The 15980-nt window shown below is 63.6% G+C and overlaps 1 protein-coding gene across 1 annotated transcript in view; it reads left to right on the top strand.

The window, feature by feature from the left end:
• Window positions 1–15980, top strand: part of RAI1 (retinoic acid induced 1) — a 120333-nt gene that overhangs the window by 93527 nt on the left and 10826 nt on the right. Inside the window, exon 3 of the mRNA XM_043583321.1 lies at window positions 10354–15871. Within this exon, the coding sequence (XP_043439256.1) occupies window positions 10370–15871 (5502 nt within the window). The 5' untranslated portion in view covers window positions 10354–10369. The remainder of the gene's footprint in view (window positions 1–10353; window positions 15872–15980) is intronic.

Here is a 15980-nt window from a genome sequence, read left to right as displayed (position 1 = left end):
ATTCCCCCTCCTCCGCGGGGCGGGGTGCCCGCCTGCGCGCCGCGGCTGCACGTGTGCGGGGCCGCGCGCCCGGGCCCTCTGCACCCGGCCGGGGGGCGCCCCCTCCCCAGGCCCGGGCGCAGCTGGCGGTGGCCCCCGCCCGCAGCCTGCGCGGCTGGAGGGAAGCGCTCCATTATTCATTATTTACGAGCGTTAATAGGTTTGAGGCACCGGGGTGGTGGGGGGGGGGGTGGGGGACGAGGGCGCCGTGGGGACCGCGGCCTTAGGGGAAGAGGTGGGGAGGGAGGGGGCAGGGCGGGGGCGGGGCTGCGGCGCGGGCCGCTAGGAAGAGGTCTCCGCCTCGGCCCCGGCGTTCCGGGCGCACCTCCGCCCGCCGCCTTCTGGCAGCCGGGTGCGGGGGCTGCGCGGGGCGCCGGGAGGGAAGCGCGGCCCTTTGATTGTGCCTCTCGGCCTCTGTCCTCCGCGTCCTCGCCCTTTCCGAGGCGCGGGGAGGGGGCGGTGGGCCGTACGCCCCGCCCTGCGCGCCCCTCGCGGCCGCCGCCGCGTCCCCGACGCAGCCCGGGCCTCATTTATCATCATCTTTGGTCAAGTGGAGTGTGCAAGGAACAGCTGCTTCACTCGGCTGACTTCCGAGGGCGGATACAGCGGGAATCAGGGAGATGAATGATGGGGGCTGGGAGGGGGGTGCAGAGCCCCCCGGGGTCCCAGCGCTGGCAGGAGGGAGGCGCGGAGCGTCCAGCGCCGCCTCCGCCTCGTGGCGAGTGCAGCGCCCCCTTCCTCTCGCGCCCGGTGCCTCCAATTACCGCGGATCGCGGACGGGGGGCGCCCCGGGAGGGGGGCCGGGCGCGGAGAGGCACCCCTCGCCGGCGGACGACTGGCGGGCGCGCTGCTGGCGGAGCCCGAGGTCGCCGTGACCTTGCTGGGGTCAGCGGGTTGGGCTGCGGAGGAGGCGGCGCGGCGTCTTTGGTGGCGCTTTCCGGATTGGCGCAGAGGCCGGGAAACCGGGCGGGGGCGAGCGGGGGTGTGAGGGGGGAACACAAATAGAAGGTGAAATTTTACCTGCCCCTGAGGGAGTCCTGCGGATTTTCTCCCGGCAGCAGCAGGCGCTCTGCCTTTGTCTTACACGGCTGAAACATCTGTTGCAGAGGGGCGGCGAGGCCGCAAACAACCCCCACACACCCAGCGCGGCTCCCCCATCTCCAGCTCGGCCGTAGCCGAGCTCCCGGACTCTCGGCACCGCGTTAACCCTGCTCGCGCTGGGGCGCCCGCCCCGCAGCCCCCCTGCCGCGGTACGCGCCGCCTTGCGCGGCTCCCTGCCCCCCGGCCTCCGAATGGGTTCTCGCGGGGGGTGCCCGGTGACCCACCCCCACTTGGAGTGGGTGCGTGCTATCCATCGGGGGTGGGGGGCGGATGCAGAAAGGGTTAATGGCCTAGTCGCAGACCCTAATTGTCAGACCTGGGCCCCGCTTCGTTTCAATTACCCTAAGTAGAGACTGAATGCGCAATTAACGAAGTCAGCTTGCCAACTGGAAAGCCGTCCCCGCTTTCACATTGAGCAGAATACTCCACCAGCTGACTTGGACTAAGCAATTTCCTCCTCTCTCCCTTTCTCTCTCTCTCTCTCTCTCTCTCTCTCTCTCTCTCTCTCTCTCTCTCTCTCTCTCTCTCTCTCTCTCTCTCTCTCTTTCTCCTCCTCCTCCCCCTCCCTCCCTCCCAACCCCCTCCCTTTTTTTCTCTCTCCTTAATAATAAAATTATACCAAGCAGTTTGCGGTGTGGCAGGCGGCCAGAAAAGCGTTTCTTTAAACGCCGCCGTCTCACAATTAGGCAGCAAGAGGATTTGACACGCCGTGGCGGCCTGACAGGCGGCTTCCTCCCCTGGGGGCTGGGGGGAGGGGGGGCGCCAATTCCCTGGCTCCCCCAGGTGGAACGGGGCTGGGAGGGGCTGGTTTGCTGAGCCTCCCCGACTGGGATGCTGACTGTGGGATGCTGCGGAGAGGGGGTGTCAAAGGCAGGGAAGGGAGAGGTGGTTCCCGCCCAGGCTGGGAAAGGTGGGGGAGGGGGGCGCATTCCCTGGCTCCTCTGGGGTGTCCAGCTGGAAGACCTTGATCCCTCCTCTTTTTGGCTTCCAGCTCTGAGTTCATTTTCTGGTTGACCAAGGGGCACAGAGCTGTAGAGGGATCTCAACCCTGCTGGACCTCTTGGACGAGTCACTGGCCCTCTCTGGGCTTCTGTTAATCCTTCTGCAAAATGAGGGGGGAGTTTGACCTAGAATGTGCTCTGTGGAAAGTGGCTTCTGGTGGCTCACTGCTGCTAGCAGCTGGCCTTGTTGGCGGGAGGCAGAGGTAGGCAGCACCAGGTCAGAAACAAGCCAGAGACCCCTCTCCAGCTTGGACCCCAAAGGCACGTGGGAGAGTGTCCGCCACCCCCCCTCCCCCAGCAGCCATATCGGCAGCTAACAAATCGGGGTGACTTTGCAGGATTGCCAGGGATTGGAGCCATGAGAACCGAGGACATTTGACCAGTGGCTGTGGCAGCCAGGCCACCTGAGGGGGAGGAGGGGAGATCATGGTAGTGGCCCCACTTGCTCAGTCCTGCCTCCGGCCTCATTCAGGCCGTTCCTCCCATCTGGTGGGCCCTCACCCTTTCTCACATAATGGCCCCTTCCTTCCAGCCTCCCCGGACAACCTCCACTTTCCACCGCGCAGCCTCCTGAGGGTCTGTTGGCCTCAGGAGGGCAGGGGCCCTGCTGCTTTTTCCTCTGGATCCTCAGCACCCAGCTCTCCCCCACCCCACTGTAAGCTGAGCCAAAAAGGACCTGACCCGAGAGGGGAGGGGCTGTGACCCAGGTCTGGAGTACAGAGCTTTTTGTCTTTCCTTCCTGGCTGGCTATTGCACGTGTCCTGGCTGGACTTCAGGCCTGTCATCATCAGGCTTCTCTTTGGGCAGCATCCTTTAGAGCTGTGGTGAGGATGGCTAATGCACTCAACCCAGAGCCGATCCCCTCACCCATCCCATCTGCCCATCTGTCCAGGCAGTGTTTAATTGGCACCCACTCGGGACAGTCTCCTCGATTAGGGCTTCGGACCAAACAGATGAAGAAGCCCCTGCCCTCATCAGGCTGCATTCTGGTGAGGGAGGCACACGTAACACAGCTCATTACACCATTAATTATGTAATTGCCACTGTGATAAGTGCCACCAGGGAACCCCGCAGGGACCCAGCAAGCGGGGGGAGGGCGGGCAGCAAGGCCTCCTCGTTTGGTGCCTGGGGTGGAATATGCCCTGAAGGTTGTTAGCACCCCTGGGCCCTCAGCTCCCCCACGGCTCTGCACCTCCTTTCTGGCGCTCCTCAGCTCTACCCTGCTGCTCCACGACACTGCTGGTTCGTGCTGGTCTCAGGACTTCTCCCAGGGGCCAGGGAAGGTTCTGGGTGCTCCTCCTGTTCCCATTCCTTCACACTGAGCTCCTGCGCGTGCCATTGAGCGCGTGCGAGGTGCCCAAATTCTCCCAACAAGGCCCTGGCTCTGCCCTAGCAAAGCTCTGTGTGCCTCAGTTACACAGCGTTTGACCCCTGGGAGCTTGTGATGGCTTGAAGTCCACATGGCTCCTCCTGAACTCCGGGTGTTAAGACTTTTTACTTGGTTGATGGCATGTATTAAAAGGCGAGACTTCCCGTTAAGTGCATATATATGTGAAATACAACTCAGAAGCTCTGGAGTTCAGTGGGGCTCCCCCTCGCTTTGGGACCAGGACCCTTAGTTTGCCTCCATCCCCACCTGCTCACTTCACTCACGGGCATCGCCTGCCAGGCCCGAAGGAGATTGTTCTTTGTCGAATGAATGAGGAGTTGTGGCGATAAGCCTCCCGTGCCCCGCCCCCCCCCGCCCCCCCACCGCGGCATTCGTTTTGCCATCGACTGCTTGTTCTGGATATTTTCTAGAGTTAATGTCACATTTACACATTATTCGTTCAACAAATATTTATTGTTCTGGGATACGGGGTTGTAGCTGCGAACAAAACCGGCCAAAATGCCTGCTCTCACGGAACTGTAGTTTCAAGAGGAGAGACCAGTCATAAAGCCCGCCAGCCACATGGCGTACTAAAAGGAGGTGAGCACTCGATAAAAGCAGGGGAGGAGGAGCGCATGGGGTGCTCTTCCAAGCACAGCGGTCAGAGAGGGGTACCGGGGAGGGTGACCTGAGCAAAGGCTTAGAGTCGAGGAGCAAGCTCTGTAGATATCAGAATGGTATTCCTAGCAGATGAAACAGCCAGTGCAAAGGCCCTGAGGCCCGGGGAGGCGAAAAGGTTTGCCCCAAGCCCCAGAGTCCACAGCGGCACAGGCCACTGGCTTGGGGCCTTGGTGCTTCCACTTCCGCAGGGAAGTGGTGGTCCCTTGGGGCACATGCGACAAGCTGGGGTGAGAGGTTGGGCTCTCTCTCGCCACCTTTGCCTCCCCTCAAAGCTAGCAGACACACAGATCCAATGTCATATCCACACTGTGCAGTTGCCTACAAGACCAGGGACTTCTGGGGGGTTGGTGGAGAGGCTAGCAGAGCAGACTGGGAGACCCCCTGTGGGTCCCTGAATGTGTAGGCCACCAGACCCCAGGCCTCTTAGCTGTTTGCATCTCAGCAGTCAATACCTCCCGTTTTTCTGGTCCTCATTTTGACGATGGGGAGAGGTGGTGATTTTGTTTTTCTTGAATGGTGAATAAAATGATCTAAAAACAATTACTGTCCACAAGAGACTGGTAAGTACGGAGCTGAGAATAGTTGAGCCCTCCCCACCCCAGGGGGGCTCTGGAGTACCAAGGGCACAGCTGCTGCTGAATCCCTTCTTGCTACCCCCACAGCTCCCAGTGGGGGAGGGCTGGCTGGCCATCTGCCCCTTCACCACACCTGGACCGTGCCCCCCACCCCCACCCCCGACGGCCCAGATCTGTGGGCCTGCTGGCCACCGCATCCCAGAAACCACACCATGGGGCAGTGGGGTGTGGGTGCGGAGCAGGGCTCAGCTTTAGAAGTCAGGCACCCAAGTTGAGATCTGGCTTCTGCTGCCCAGTCGCTGGGCTGTGGGACTCCCGCGGTGACTCCTCCTGGAAATGGTGTTGTGGCTTCCTAGCTGGGCCTGGAGCTTCCAGGAGTTAGCACACTTCACACACCCTGCCTGTGCCCCAGGGCCGGGTGGGGCGACCTCCTGGTGGGTTAGACCCTGAGGACGAGATATTCGAGTGCCTTAGGAGGGTCTCTGGGCCTCCGCAGCTGGGTCCTTGGAATAGACAGCGTCGGTGGGCTTTGAGGGAAGGCTTTTCAAACGTCTGGAGTGTCCAGAAGCCTCTGCTCCCTATTCAGACCTCCTCCAAAGAGCCCTGAGATCCCCGCCTCACCGGGGGCTCCTAGTCGCAGCTACAGAGCCTGGCTGGGGACCCGCCTGATGTCTGGAGAGCATGCTGAGGCAGCCTTCCAGTTTCTTGTCCTTCTTGCCTAATATTCAGGACCTCCAGCCCCCAGCTCCTCCCACCCAAGGCCTGTAGAGGGGTATGGTGGATTGGGTTCTTCCAAGAGCACACATGGATGCCCACCATGAGAAGGGGTGCATGCCACGTGTAGGGGGGGGCGCCCACATGAGGTGGTCTCGGGAGACCATCCTTCGAGGTGGGGCTGCCTTGTTCTCTGGGATTCTTTATGCCCCAGGATCGTTCCCCTGTGCCCCAGGCAGGGCTCTCCCAGCTGGCTCCAGTCCCTCCCTCCCAACGAGCCCCTGGGCCCGAGGACCCTAACCTGTCCCAGGGGCCTGCAGGGACTGGGTTGTTTGTCTTGTGTGCTCCTTGGGAGCTTGTCCCTTCCCCTGTTCAAGCCAGGCCCTTAGTATTCAAGATAGACCCCACAGGACAGCAGGAAACCTGGCTAGTGATTTATCATTTTAATCAAGGCTTCATATTTAGTATTCATTACCCACCGCAGATGGGGAGGCTTGAGGTGGTCCTACATTCTTCACTCCTCCCTGGACACCCCCCGGCCCCATCCCCAGCCTCTTGACCCAGGTAACTTCCTCCTTCCTGGTTCCCAGGCCTTGAGTGGGTTGGGTTTTTACATTTTTCCCCTGCAGCTACAAATCAGGAAACCGGGTCATAAAACAACCTTGGATAAGTGGGTGGGATGGAACCAGTGGCCTCAGAGCCGCTGCTGGGAAACAGAAAGCTTCCTTCTCTCTCTCCTTTCCTTCCTCTCTCTCTTCCTCTCCATCTCCCCACCCTTCCCTTCTCCCACCACCCCTCGCTCTCAGGAAAACCTCCAGCCACAGCCTCCCAGCTGGGTTCCATCAGGTCCCCTGTGGGGGCCGTGGCCGCTCTGGCCCACACTGTGCCCGTGTCCCTGACCAGGGGGACTGCCCTGGGGGACTGGAGGGGCTGTGGACCCAGGGACAGCAGTTACCATGGTGATGGTGGGAGGCCAGTGAGCACCACTGCTCATGAGTGGACCTCCCTAAGGTGGGTCTGGCTCCCTGAATAAAAGGGGGGTCCTGCCCTGGTTTCCAGGGCCTCACGTGCTGCAGAGGGGACCGCTGCCCTTCCCTTGCAGCAACTTCTTGCTGTCACACTCCGAGATGTCTTCCTCTAGGTGGGAGTTCTTGGTGTGGGGTCCAGGGGAGGGGACGTGCACCCTTGGTCTGGTCGCAGCTGCCGCTGCAGGCATCCCACAAAGGAAACTTCGCTGTGGGTGGGCTCGAAGGTAGGTCTCTTGCCCTCTGAACCTCACCCTTTTCTCTAGAAGGGCAGAACAGTCAAAGCATGCACTGAGCAAACCTGCACAGACTAAGCACCCAGGGCCAAAGGATGTCCCTGCGCCCTTGGACCTGTAGTGCCTTTGGCGGGGAGCCGAGAGGCCTGGGCTCATCTCCCCCCACCCCTCCAGTTTCATGGCTGTGGAAATGGAGCGGGGAGGAGCAGTGAGGCCCATTGCTGTGCTAAAGGAAGTCCTGGGGCACTGGCTGCAAGGGCCGGGTCCTTGAGCCAGCTTTGTGCTGTGTGTGGCCTCGAGAGTGTGCCTGTCCCTGACACGCTCAGTCCAGTGGCCGGGGAAACCAACTTCCAGGAGTTAAGGGACTTCTGTCATAAGCATTGCAGTCTGGTGCCTAGAGGACACTCAAGACTGACCTTCCCCTCAAGAACTTCAGAGATCAGGCCTTGACCAAGTGTCCACAAGAAGCAGGTGGGGGAGGCGAGGCTGGGGAGGCTGGGCCGGCCCAGAGGGAGCCCCCTGAGGATGTGTTAGGGGGGGTGCCCTCCCCCGACCCCCACCCCTTCTCCCTCCTGCTGAACCTACAGAGGCCGAACGCCCCAGGCTGCTCCCCCCATTGTCCCCTCTTGCCCTCCCCGGGTGGGTTCAGAGGTCACCATCTCTCTGCCAAAGGGGCCTCTCTCTGCCCCCCCTCCTGGTGCCACCCACCCCTGCCTGCCGCCTGCTTCTCTCCCCCTCCTTGTCCTTTCCTAGTGCTCTTGAAAAGTAATCATAATCATAATAATTAATAACAACAGAGCCCGTGGCAGGCCTGAGGCAGCTCTTAAAGAGCCAGAGCCCCATTTTCTCCTGGCAGATCCAGCGGACCTTGTTGGCTCAGAGAGACCGAGACCTGCGTCGGCTTTGATGCCGTGCCTTTGTTCCCGCAGCCCTCCCTCTCCCCCTCCCGCCGCCTGGGGTTGGAGGGTGGTGTTGGGGTGAGCATTTTTGCCTGCGTTCTCCATCAGGCACTGGGCTTCTCGTATTTTAATTGAACTGTCTTTTCTTAGAGATAGATGCTTTCACCGCATCCAGCTGCTCGTGTATTGGGAAACCCGCCTTTAATACGGCTCGGCTAAATTAAAAGACGCAGCAGCTGGACTGATTAAAGGGGGGGGGGGACACTGGTCCTAGTACTCTCTCTTTTTAAGTAATGTTTCTGGTAATGCATTTTGGAGAATGTGAAGAAAAATAAAAAATAAAAAAATAAAAAAGCTGTAGAAATGTTAATGATATCCACAGGACACTCAGCAGGAAATGGGAGCGATCTGGGACTAATAAAAGCCGAAATGTAATTTGTGCAGATATACGAGGCGCAGCCTCCAGAGTGGTCCTGGGTTTGCGCGTTTCGGGCTCATAAACACAGGCCGGGGAGGCAGAGCGCCGTAGGATGTCCTCGGGAGCGGGCCTTCCTCGCCGCTGCCTGCCAGCCAGTGACACCCGAATAAAAGTGACGGCTGCTGCCAGCCGGTTGCGTGCCTGCTCATTTCCTGTGCCCGAGCATGGGAGGGGGCCGCCCGCCCGGCAGCCTTCTCTGGAAGGTCAGGTCAGGAGGCACGGGGCCAAGCGATGCCTCCCGCTCCTCTGGGTTGGCGTGTCACAGCAGGCACCCCCTGTAACGTTTGATCCCAGCCGCCAGGGATGGGATTGAAGTGGGTCAGAAGGGCGGGCGCGCTTTTCCTTGTTGGGGTGCCTGTGATAAATCCAGGGAGAGGCGGGAGGGAAGGAGCAGGGCTGTGTTTGCCAGGGGCCTGCTGGCTTTGATGGGCCCGGTGGGAAGGGGCTTGCCTTGTGGGACACTGGTCCCGTCTGCAGCCAGGCCGGCTGACTGCCGAGGTCAGGGGAGGTGGGCCTGGGCCGTGCTAACAGACTGGCCCTGCAGCCCCAGACTGGCCCTGCTCGGCCGGATGGAGCCCCTCCCCGGGCCCCAGCACTGAGAAAGGAATCTGAGTGGGATCCAGGGGAAGAGCTGAGGAGTGAGCTGGACCTCCTGGGGGAGCCCCCATCCCCCACTCCTCATCACTCTCTCTCCTCGTTCTCACATCTGCGCACATCCGTCCGTCCGTCCGTCCGTCGATCTCTCCTCTGTGTCTCTTTTTCATTTCTGGTCCCTCCTATGACTCTGGGAGCTTGTGGCCCCCGGCAGGCCACCCCTTCCTCTTTCAGCGTTGGGAATGAACGGCTGGGAACTGGAAAGTCCCTGGTGCCCCTCTGGGGGCCTGGGCCTTTCTGTCTGCCTCTTGGCTCACCCACCAGCGGCACAGTCGTGGGTTAAATCCTGACCCCTCTGGGCCTCTGGCTGAATGCTGGACTCCTTGATGTGATTTCTCTTGAGCCTGGAACGTTCCTCGCTCCTGTCTCCATCCCTCCCTCCTCTGAGGGTCTGCTGGGGTGACCCGGCCCCCGGTCAGTTAGGGGGACCGTTAGCCTGGATGCTTTGGGCCAGCCTGTGTTTGTGACTCCGGTTGGTCTGCCCTGAAGGGCCCACTCCTTCTCCGGGGTCATTTCCTGATCCAAGATCCTGCTTTGGGGCTGGTTAGACCTCACCAGGGGCGCGAGCCCCTAAAATAGTAACCAGATGGGCTCTTGGCCTGGTGTGCCCTGATCCTGACCCTGTAGAGTCAGAGACGGGAGGGGCCGACCAGGAGGGCTGGGGCTGCGTCACACCCAGCTGTGGGGCGCTCCTCCGTGGCCAAGGGACTGCGGCTGTGTCCCCCATTAGCATGCACTCCCTCACTCTGGGCCACGTAATCTGTTTACGCACCTATGATATCAAAAACAGGAGGCAGGTGCCGCTGTCCTGCGTTACTGGGAGTCAGAGAAGGGGACGTTTTATGCCTACAATGGCTCCACAGCCCCTAATCGACGTCTGCTAGAAGGAACAGACAGATTCCAGATGGCATGGCAGTGATAGAGGAGGTGTGTGTGTGCACGCGCGTGCGGGCTGTGCGCGCGCCTCTGTGCGTCTGTGTGTGTGTGTGTGTGTGTGTGTGCGCGCGCGCGCTCTCTCTCTCTCTCTCTCTCCACAGGCCTTGGTGAGTAGCTTCTCTGGGCAGGGGCAAACCTTCCTTGGTCCCTGCATGGCTGGGTCATGCTTGAACACTGCCGCGCTGGGACTGGATTGCAGGACCCAGGCGGCCCCGGGGGGGGGGGGGCGGGGGGGGGCGGGGGGGGGACAGGGGAGTGGGATTGCTCTGCTAAACGATTTTACTTACGCCAGCAGGGAAGCGCTGGGAGTGCTGGGGGTGGGGGGCGTGGAGGGGAGGAGCTGGCTGGGAGCAGGGTGGGGTGGCGCCTCCCGCAGCGGTGGCCATCCTTGGCAAGGCTCAGCTGGCAGCGGGCGATGTCGGAGCGGGAATTACAGAGCACACCTCCCTGACACAGAAGTTGTCAATATGTGCACAGCTGGTGGGGAGGCTCAGGCAAAGGGGAGACCGTTAAGAGCTGCGGGGAGAGGGCAGGGCGGGAGAGGGGTGGGAGGCAGGCGTTCTGAGGGGAAGGGAAATGGCCCGTCTGAATCGCTCTCCCTTCCCCCCCCCTTCCCGCCCCCCCCCTCCCTTTCTCTTTTCACAGATAACCAGCCCGAGTCATGCAGTCTTTTCGAGAAAGGTGTGGTTTCCATGGCAAACAACAGAACTACCAGCAGACCTCACAGGAGACATCTCGCCTGGAGAATTACAGACAGCCGAGCCAGGCCGGGCTGAGCTGTGACCGGCAGCGGCTGCTGGCCAAGGACTATTATAACCCGCAGCCGTACCCGGGCTACGAGGGCGGCGCAGGCTCGGCCGCCGCCGCGGCCACCGCGCGGGGCAGCAAGGGGCTCCCCTCCCAGCAGTCCCTGCAGGGCAGGCCGGCCTTCTCGGGCTACAGCGTGCAGGACAGCAGCCCGTACCCCGGCCGCTACTCGGGTGAGGAGAGCCTGCAGGCTTGGGGGGCCCCCCAGCCGCCGCCCCCCCAGCCGCAGCCCCTGCCAGGGGGGGTGGGCAAATATGAGGACAACTTGATGAAAAAAGCCGCGGTGCCCCCCGGCAGGCAGTACCCAGAGCAGGGCGCCCAGCTGCCCTTTCGGACTCACTCCCTGCACGTCCAGCAGCAGCTGCCACAGCCCCAGCAGCCCCTGGCGTACCCCAAACTCCAAAGGCAGAAGCTGCAGAACGACATGGCCTCACCTCTGCCCTTCCCCCAGGGCGGCCACTTCCCCGCCTCCTCCACCTACTCCTCCCCGGGCCAGGGCGGCGGCGGGCAGGGCGCCCACTCCTACAAGAGCTGCACCGCACCGTCCGCCCAGCCCCACGACAGGCCGCTGACCGCCACCGCCAGCCTGGCCCCGGGGCAGCGGGTCCAGAACCTTCACGCCTACCAGTCCGGCCGCCTCAGCTACGACCAACAGAAGCAGCAGCAGCAGCAGCAGCAGCAGCAGGCCCTTCAGAGCCGGCACCACGCCCAGGAAACCCTCCACTACCAAAACCTCGCCAAGTACCAACACTACGGGCAGCAAGGCCCTGGCTACTGCCAGCCGGACGCGGCCGTCAGGACTCCGGAGCAGTACTACCAGACCTTCAGCCCCAGCTCCAGCCACTCGCCCGCACGCTCCGTGGGCCGCTCCCCCTCCTACAGCTCCACCCCGTCGCCCCTGATGCCCAACCTGGAGAACTTCCCCTACAACCAGCAGGCGCTCGGCACCGGGGCCTTCCCCGCCGGCATCGCCGACCACAGCCACTTCATGCCCCTGCTCAACCCCTCCCCGACCGACGCCGCCGGCTCGGTAGACAGCCAGGCGGGCAACTGCAAGCCGCTGCAGAAGGACAAGCTGCCTGAGAACCTGCTGTCGGATCTCAGCCTGCAGAGCCTCACGGCCCTGACCTCGCAGGTGGAGAACATCTCCAACACGGTCCAGCAGCTGCTGCTCTCCAAGGCGGCCGTGCCGCAGAAGAAGGGCGTCAAGAACCTGGTGTCCAGGACCCCGGAACAGCACAAAAGCCAGCACTGCAGCCCCGAGGGCAGCGGCTACTCGGCCGAGCCGGCGGGCACGCCGCTGTCCGAGCCGCTGAGCAGCACGCCGCAGTCCACGCACGCCGAGCCGCCCGAGGCCGACTACCTGAGCGGCTCCGAGGATCCGCTGGAGCGCAGCTTCCTCTACTGCAGCCAGGCCCGGGGCAGCCCCGCCAGGGTCAACAGCAACTCGAAGGCCAAGCCCGAGTCCGTGTCGACCTGCTCCGTGACGTCGCCCGACGACATGTCCACCAAGTCCGACGACTCCTTCCAGAGTCTGCACAGCAGCCTGCCGCTCGACAGCTTCTCCAAGTTCGTGGCGGGCGAGCGGGACTGCCCGCGGCTGCTGCTCAGCGCCCTGGCGCAGGAGGACCTGGCGTCCGAGATCCTGGGGCTGCAGGAGGCCATCGGCGAGAAGGCCGACAAGGCCTGGGCCGAGCCGCCCGGCCTGGCCAAGGACGCCGGCAAGCCCCCCTTCTCGCTGGAGAACCACAGCGCCTGCCTGGACTCCGTGGCCAAGAGCGCGTGGCCGCGGCCAGGGGAGCCGGAGGCCCTGCCCGAGTCCTTGCAGCTGGACAAGGGTGGCAGCGCCAAGGACTTCAGCCCGGGGCTGTTTGAAGACCCCTCTGTGGGCTTCGCCACCCCTGACCCCAAGAAGACGGCCGGTCCCCTCTCCTTCAGCAGCAAGCCCACCCTGGGGGCCGCGGTGTCGGACCCTGCCGCCGCGGCTTTTGACTGCTTCCCGGACACGACCGCCGCCGGCTCCGCGGACGGCGCCAACCCCTTTGCCTGGCCCGAGGAAAACCTGGGGGACGCCTGTCCCCGGTGGGGCCTCCACCCCAGTGAGCTCACCAAGGGCCTGGAGCAGGGCGGGAAGGCCTCAGATGGCGTGGGCAAGGAGAACGCCCACGAGGCTTCGGCCTGCCCGGTCTTCCAGGAGGAGGAGCCCCCCGGGGAGAAGGCCACGGTGCCTCGGGACTCCGAGCAGGAGGAGGCGGGTGGGGTGAAGGAGGAGGTGGGCGGGCTGCTGCAGTGCCCCGAGGTGGGCAAGGCCGACAGGTGGCTGGAGGAGGGCCGGCACTGCTGCTCAGCGGCCGACTTCGGGGACCTCCCCCTGCTGCCACCCACCGGGAGGAAAGACGACCTGGAGGCCGAGGAGGAGTACTCCTCCCTGTGTGAGCTCCTGGGCAGCCCCGAGCAGAGGCCCGGCATGCAGGACCCGCTGTCGCCGAAGGCCCCGCTGATGTGCACCAAGGAGGAGGTGGAGGGGGTGCTGGACACCAAGGCCGGCTGGGGCTCCCCGTGCCACCTCTCCGGGGAGTCTGTCATTTTGCTGGGCCCGACCGTGGGCGCGGAGTCGAAGGTCCAGAGTTGGTTCGAGTCCTCCCTGTCCCACATGAAGCCAGGCGAAGAAGGACCCGACGGGGCGCTGGCTCCAGGGGACTCTGCCACCCTGGCCCCGGACGCCTCCCTGGCCCAGAAGCCGAACAAGCCCGCTGTGCCCGAGGCTCCCATTGCCAAGAAAGAGCCTGTGCCGCGCGGCAAAAGTTTACGGAGCCGGCGGGTGCACCGGGGGCTGCCCGAGGCCGAGGACTCCCCGTGCAGGGCACCTGTGCTGCCCAAAGACCTCCTGCTCCCCGAATCCTGCACGGGGCCCCCCCAGGGACAGATGGAAGGAGCAGGGGCCCCGGGTCGGGGGGCCTCAGAAGGGCTCCCCAGGATGTGCACACGCTCCTTCACGGCCCTGAGTGAGCCCCGCACACCCGGACCCCCGGGCCTCACCACCACCCCCGCGCCCCCAGACAAACTGGGGGGCAAGCAGCGAGCCGCCTTCAAGTCTGGCAAGCGGGTGGGCAAGCCGTCACCCAAGGCGGCATCCAGCCCCAGTAACCCGGCCGCCCTGCCCGTGGCCTCCGACAGCAGCCCCATGGGCTCCAAGACCAAGGAAACAGACTCGCCCGGCACCCCGGGCAAGGACCAGCGCTCCATGATCCTGCGGTCCCGCACGAAAACCCAGGAAGTGTTCCACTCCAAGAGACGGCGGCCCTCAGAGAGCCGGCTCCCCAACTGCCGTGCCACCAAGAAGCTCCTCGCCAACAACCACCTGCCCGCCACGTTCAAGGTCGCCGGCAGCCCCCAGAAGGAGGGCAGGGCCAGCCAGCGGGCGAGGGTCCCCAAGCCCGGGGCAGGCAGCAAGCTCTCCGATCGGCCCCTCCACTCACTCAAAAGGAAGTCCGCCTTCATGGCGCCTGTCCCCACCAAGAAGCGGAACCTGGTTTTGCGTAGCGGCGGTGGGGGGGACGTGAAGGAGGAGGGAGCCGAGGACTCCTCCACCCTCTTCAAGAGGATGTCTTCCCCCAAGAAGGCCAAGCCCACCAAGGGCAACGGTGAGCCCGCCGTGAAGCCCCCGCCCCCGGAGACCCCGGATGCCTGCCTGAAGCTCGCCTCGCGGGCGGCCTTCCAGGGGGCCATGAAGACCAAGGTGCTGCCGCCCCGGAAAGGCCGGGGCCTGAAGTTGGAGGCCATCGTGCAGAAGATCACCTCGCCCAGCCTGAAAAAGTTTGCGTGCAAAACGCCAGGGGCCCCTCCTGGTAATCCTCTGAGCCCATCTCTCCCTGAGAAGGACCGAGGGCTCAAGAGCGCCGGGGGCAGCCCAGTTGGGGCAGGCGAAGGTCTCTTAAATGTGGGCACCGGGCAGAAGCTCCCAGCAGCTTCGGGCGCCGACCCGTTATGCAGAAATCCAACCAACAGATCCTTAAAAGGCAAACTCCTGAACAGTAAGAAACTGTCCTCGACTGACTGTTTCAAAACTGAGGCCTTCACGTCCCCGGAGGCCCTGTTGCCCGGGGGGACTGCCCTGGCGCCTAAGAAGAGAAGCCGGAAAGGCAGGGCCGGAGCCCTCGGACTCCCTAAAGGTCCCCTGGAGAAGCGGCCCCACCTAGGCCCGGCTCTGCTCCTGACTCCCCGAGACAGGGCCAATGGCACTCAGGGGGGCGGTGAGGACAGCTCTGGTGGAGGAGGCAAGAAGCCAAAGACGGAGGAGCTGGGCCTGGCCTCCCAGTCCCCTGAGGGCCGGCCCTGCCAGCCCCAGACAAGGGCGCAGAAGCAGCCGGGCCATGCCAACTACAGCAGCTATTCCAAGCGAAAGCGCCTCACTCGGGGCCGGGCCAAGAACACCACCTCCTCCCCCTGTAAGGGGCGTGCCAAGCGGCGGCGGCAGCAGCAGGTGCTGCCCCTGGATCCCGCAGAGCCTGAAATCCGCCTCAAGTACATTTCCTCCTGCAAGCGGCTTCGAGCAGACAGCCGCACCCCGGCCTTCTCGCCCTTTGTGCGGGTGGAGAAGAGAGACGCGTTCACCACCATATGCACTGTTGTCAACTCCCCGGGGGAGGAGCCCAAGCCCCACAGGAAGCCTTCCTCCTCTGCCTCCTCTTCCTCATCCTCGTGCTCATTCTCCTTGGATGCGACCGGGGCCTCCCTGGCCACGCTCCCTGGAGGCTCTGTCCTGCAGCCACGCCCCTCCCTGCCCCTGTCCTCCACCATGCATCTGGGGCCCGTGGTTTCCAAGGCCCTGAGTACCTCTTGCCTTGTTTGCTGCCTCTGCCAAAACCCGGCCAACTTCAAGGACCTCGGGGACCTCTGTGGGCCCTACTACCCCGAACACTGCCTCCCCAAAAAGAAGCCAAAACTCAAGGAGAAGGTGCGGCCGGAGGGCACCTGTGGGGAGGCCTCGCCGCCCCTCGAGAGAACACTCAAAGACCTTGAATGTGCAGCTGCCGCTGCCCCTGGAAAAGCCCCGAGGCCCGACGGCCCGGCCGACCCCGCCAAGCAGGGCTCCCTGCGCACCAGCGCCCGGGGCCTGTCCCGGCGGCTGCAGAGCTGTTACTGCTGCGACGGCCGGGGGGATGGGGGCGAGGAGGTGGCCCCAGCTGACAAGAGCCGCAAGCATGAGTGCAGCAAGGAGCCGCCGGCAGAGCCTGGCGGGGACACCCAGGAGCACTGGGTGCACGAGGCCTGCGCCGTGTGGACGGGCGGGGTCTACCTGGTAGCCGGGAAGCTCTTTGGGCTGCAGGAGGCCATGAAGGTGGCCGTGGACATGGTAAGAGGCCAGCCCAGTTGCGGTGGGGGAGCTCAGGGTCCGCAGCTCAGGCAGGCAGGCAGGCAGGCCGTTGGGAATCCCCCCTCATCTCTCCAGTGCCACGGTTTGG

Source organism: Prionailurus bengalensis, chromosome E1 (genome assembly GCF_016509475.1).
Source record: "Prionailurus bengalensis isolate Pbe53 chromosome E1, Fcat_Pben_1.1_paternal_pri, whole genome shotgun sequence".
Lineage (NCBI taxonomy): Eukaryota > Metazoa > Chordata > Mammalia > Carnivora > Felidae > Prionailurus > Prionailurus bengalensis.
Note: the sequence above shows the minus strand (reverse complement) of the source record. Positions and strands in the feature narration are given on the sequence as shown.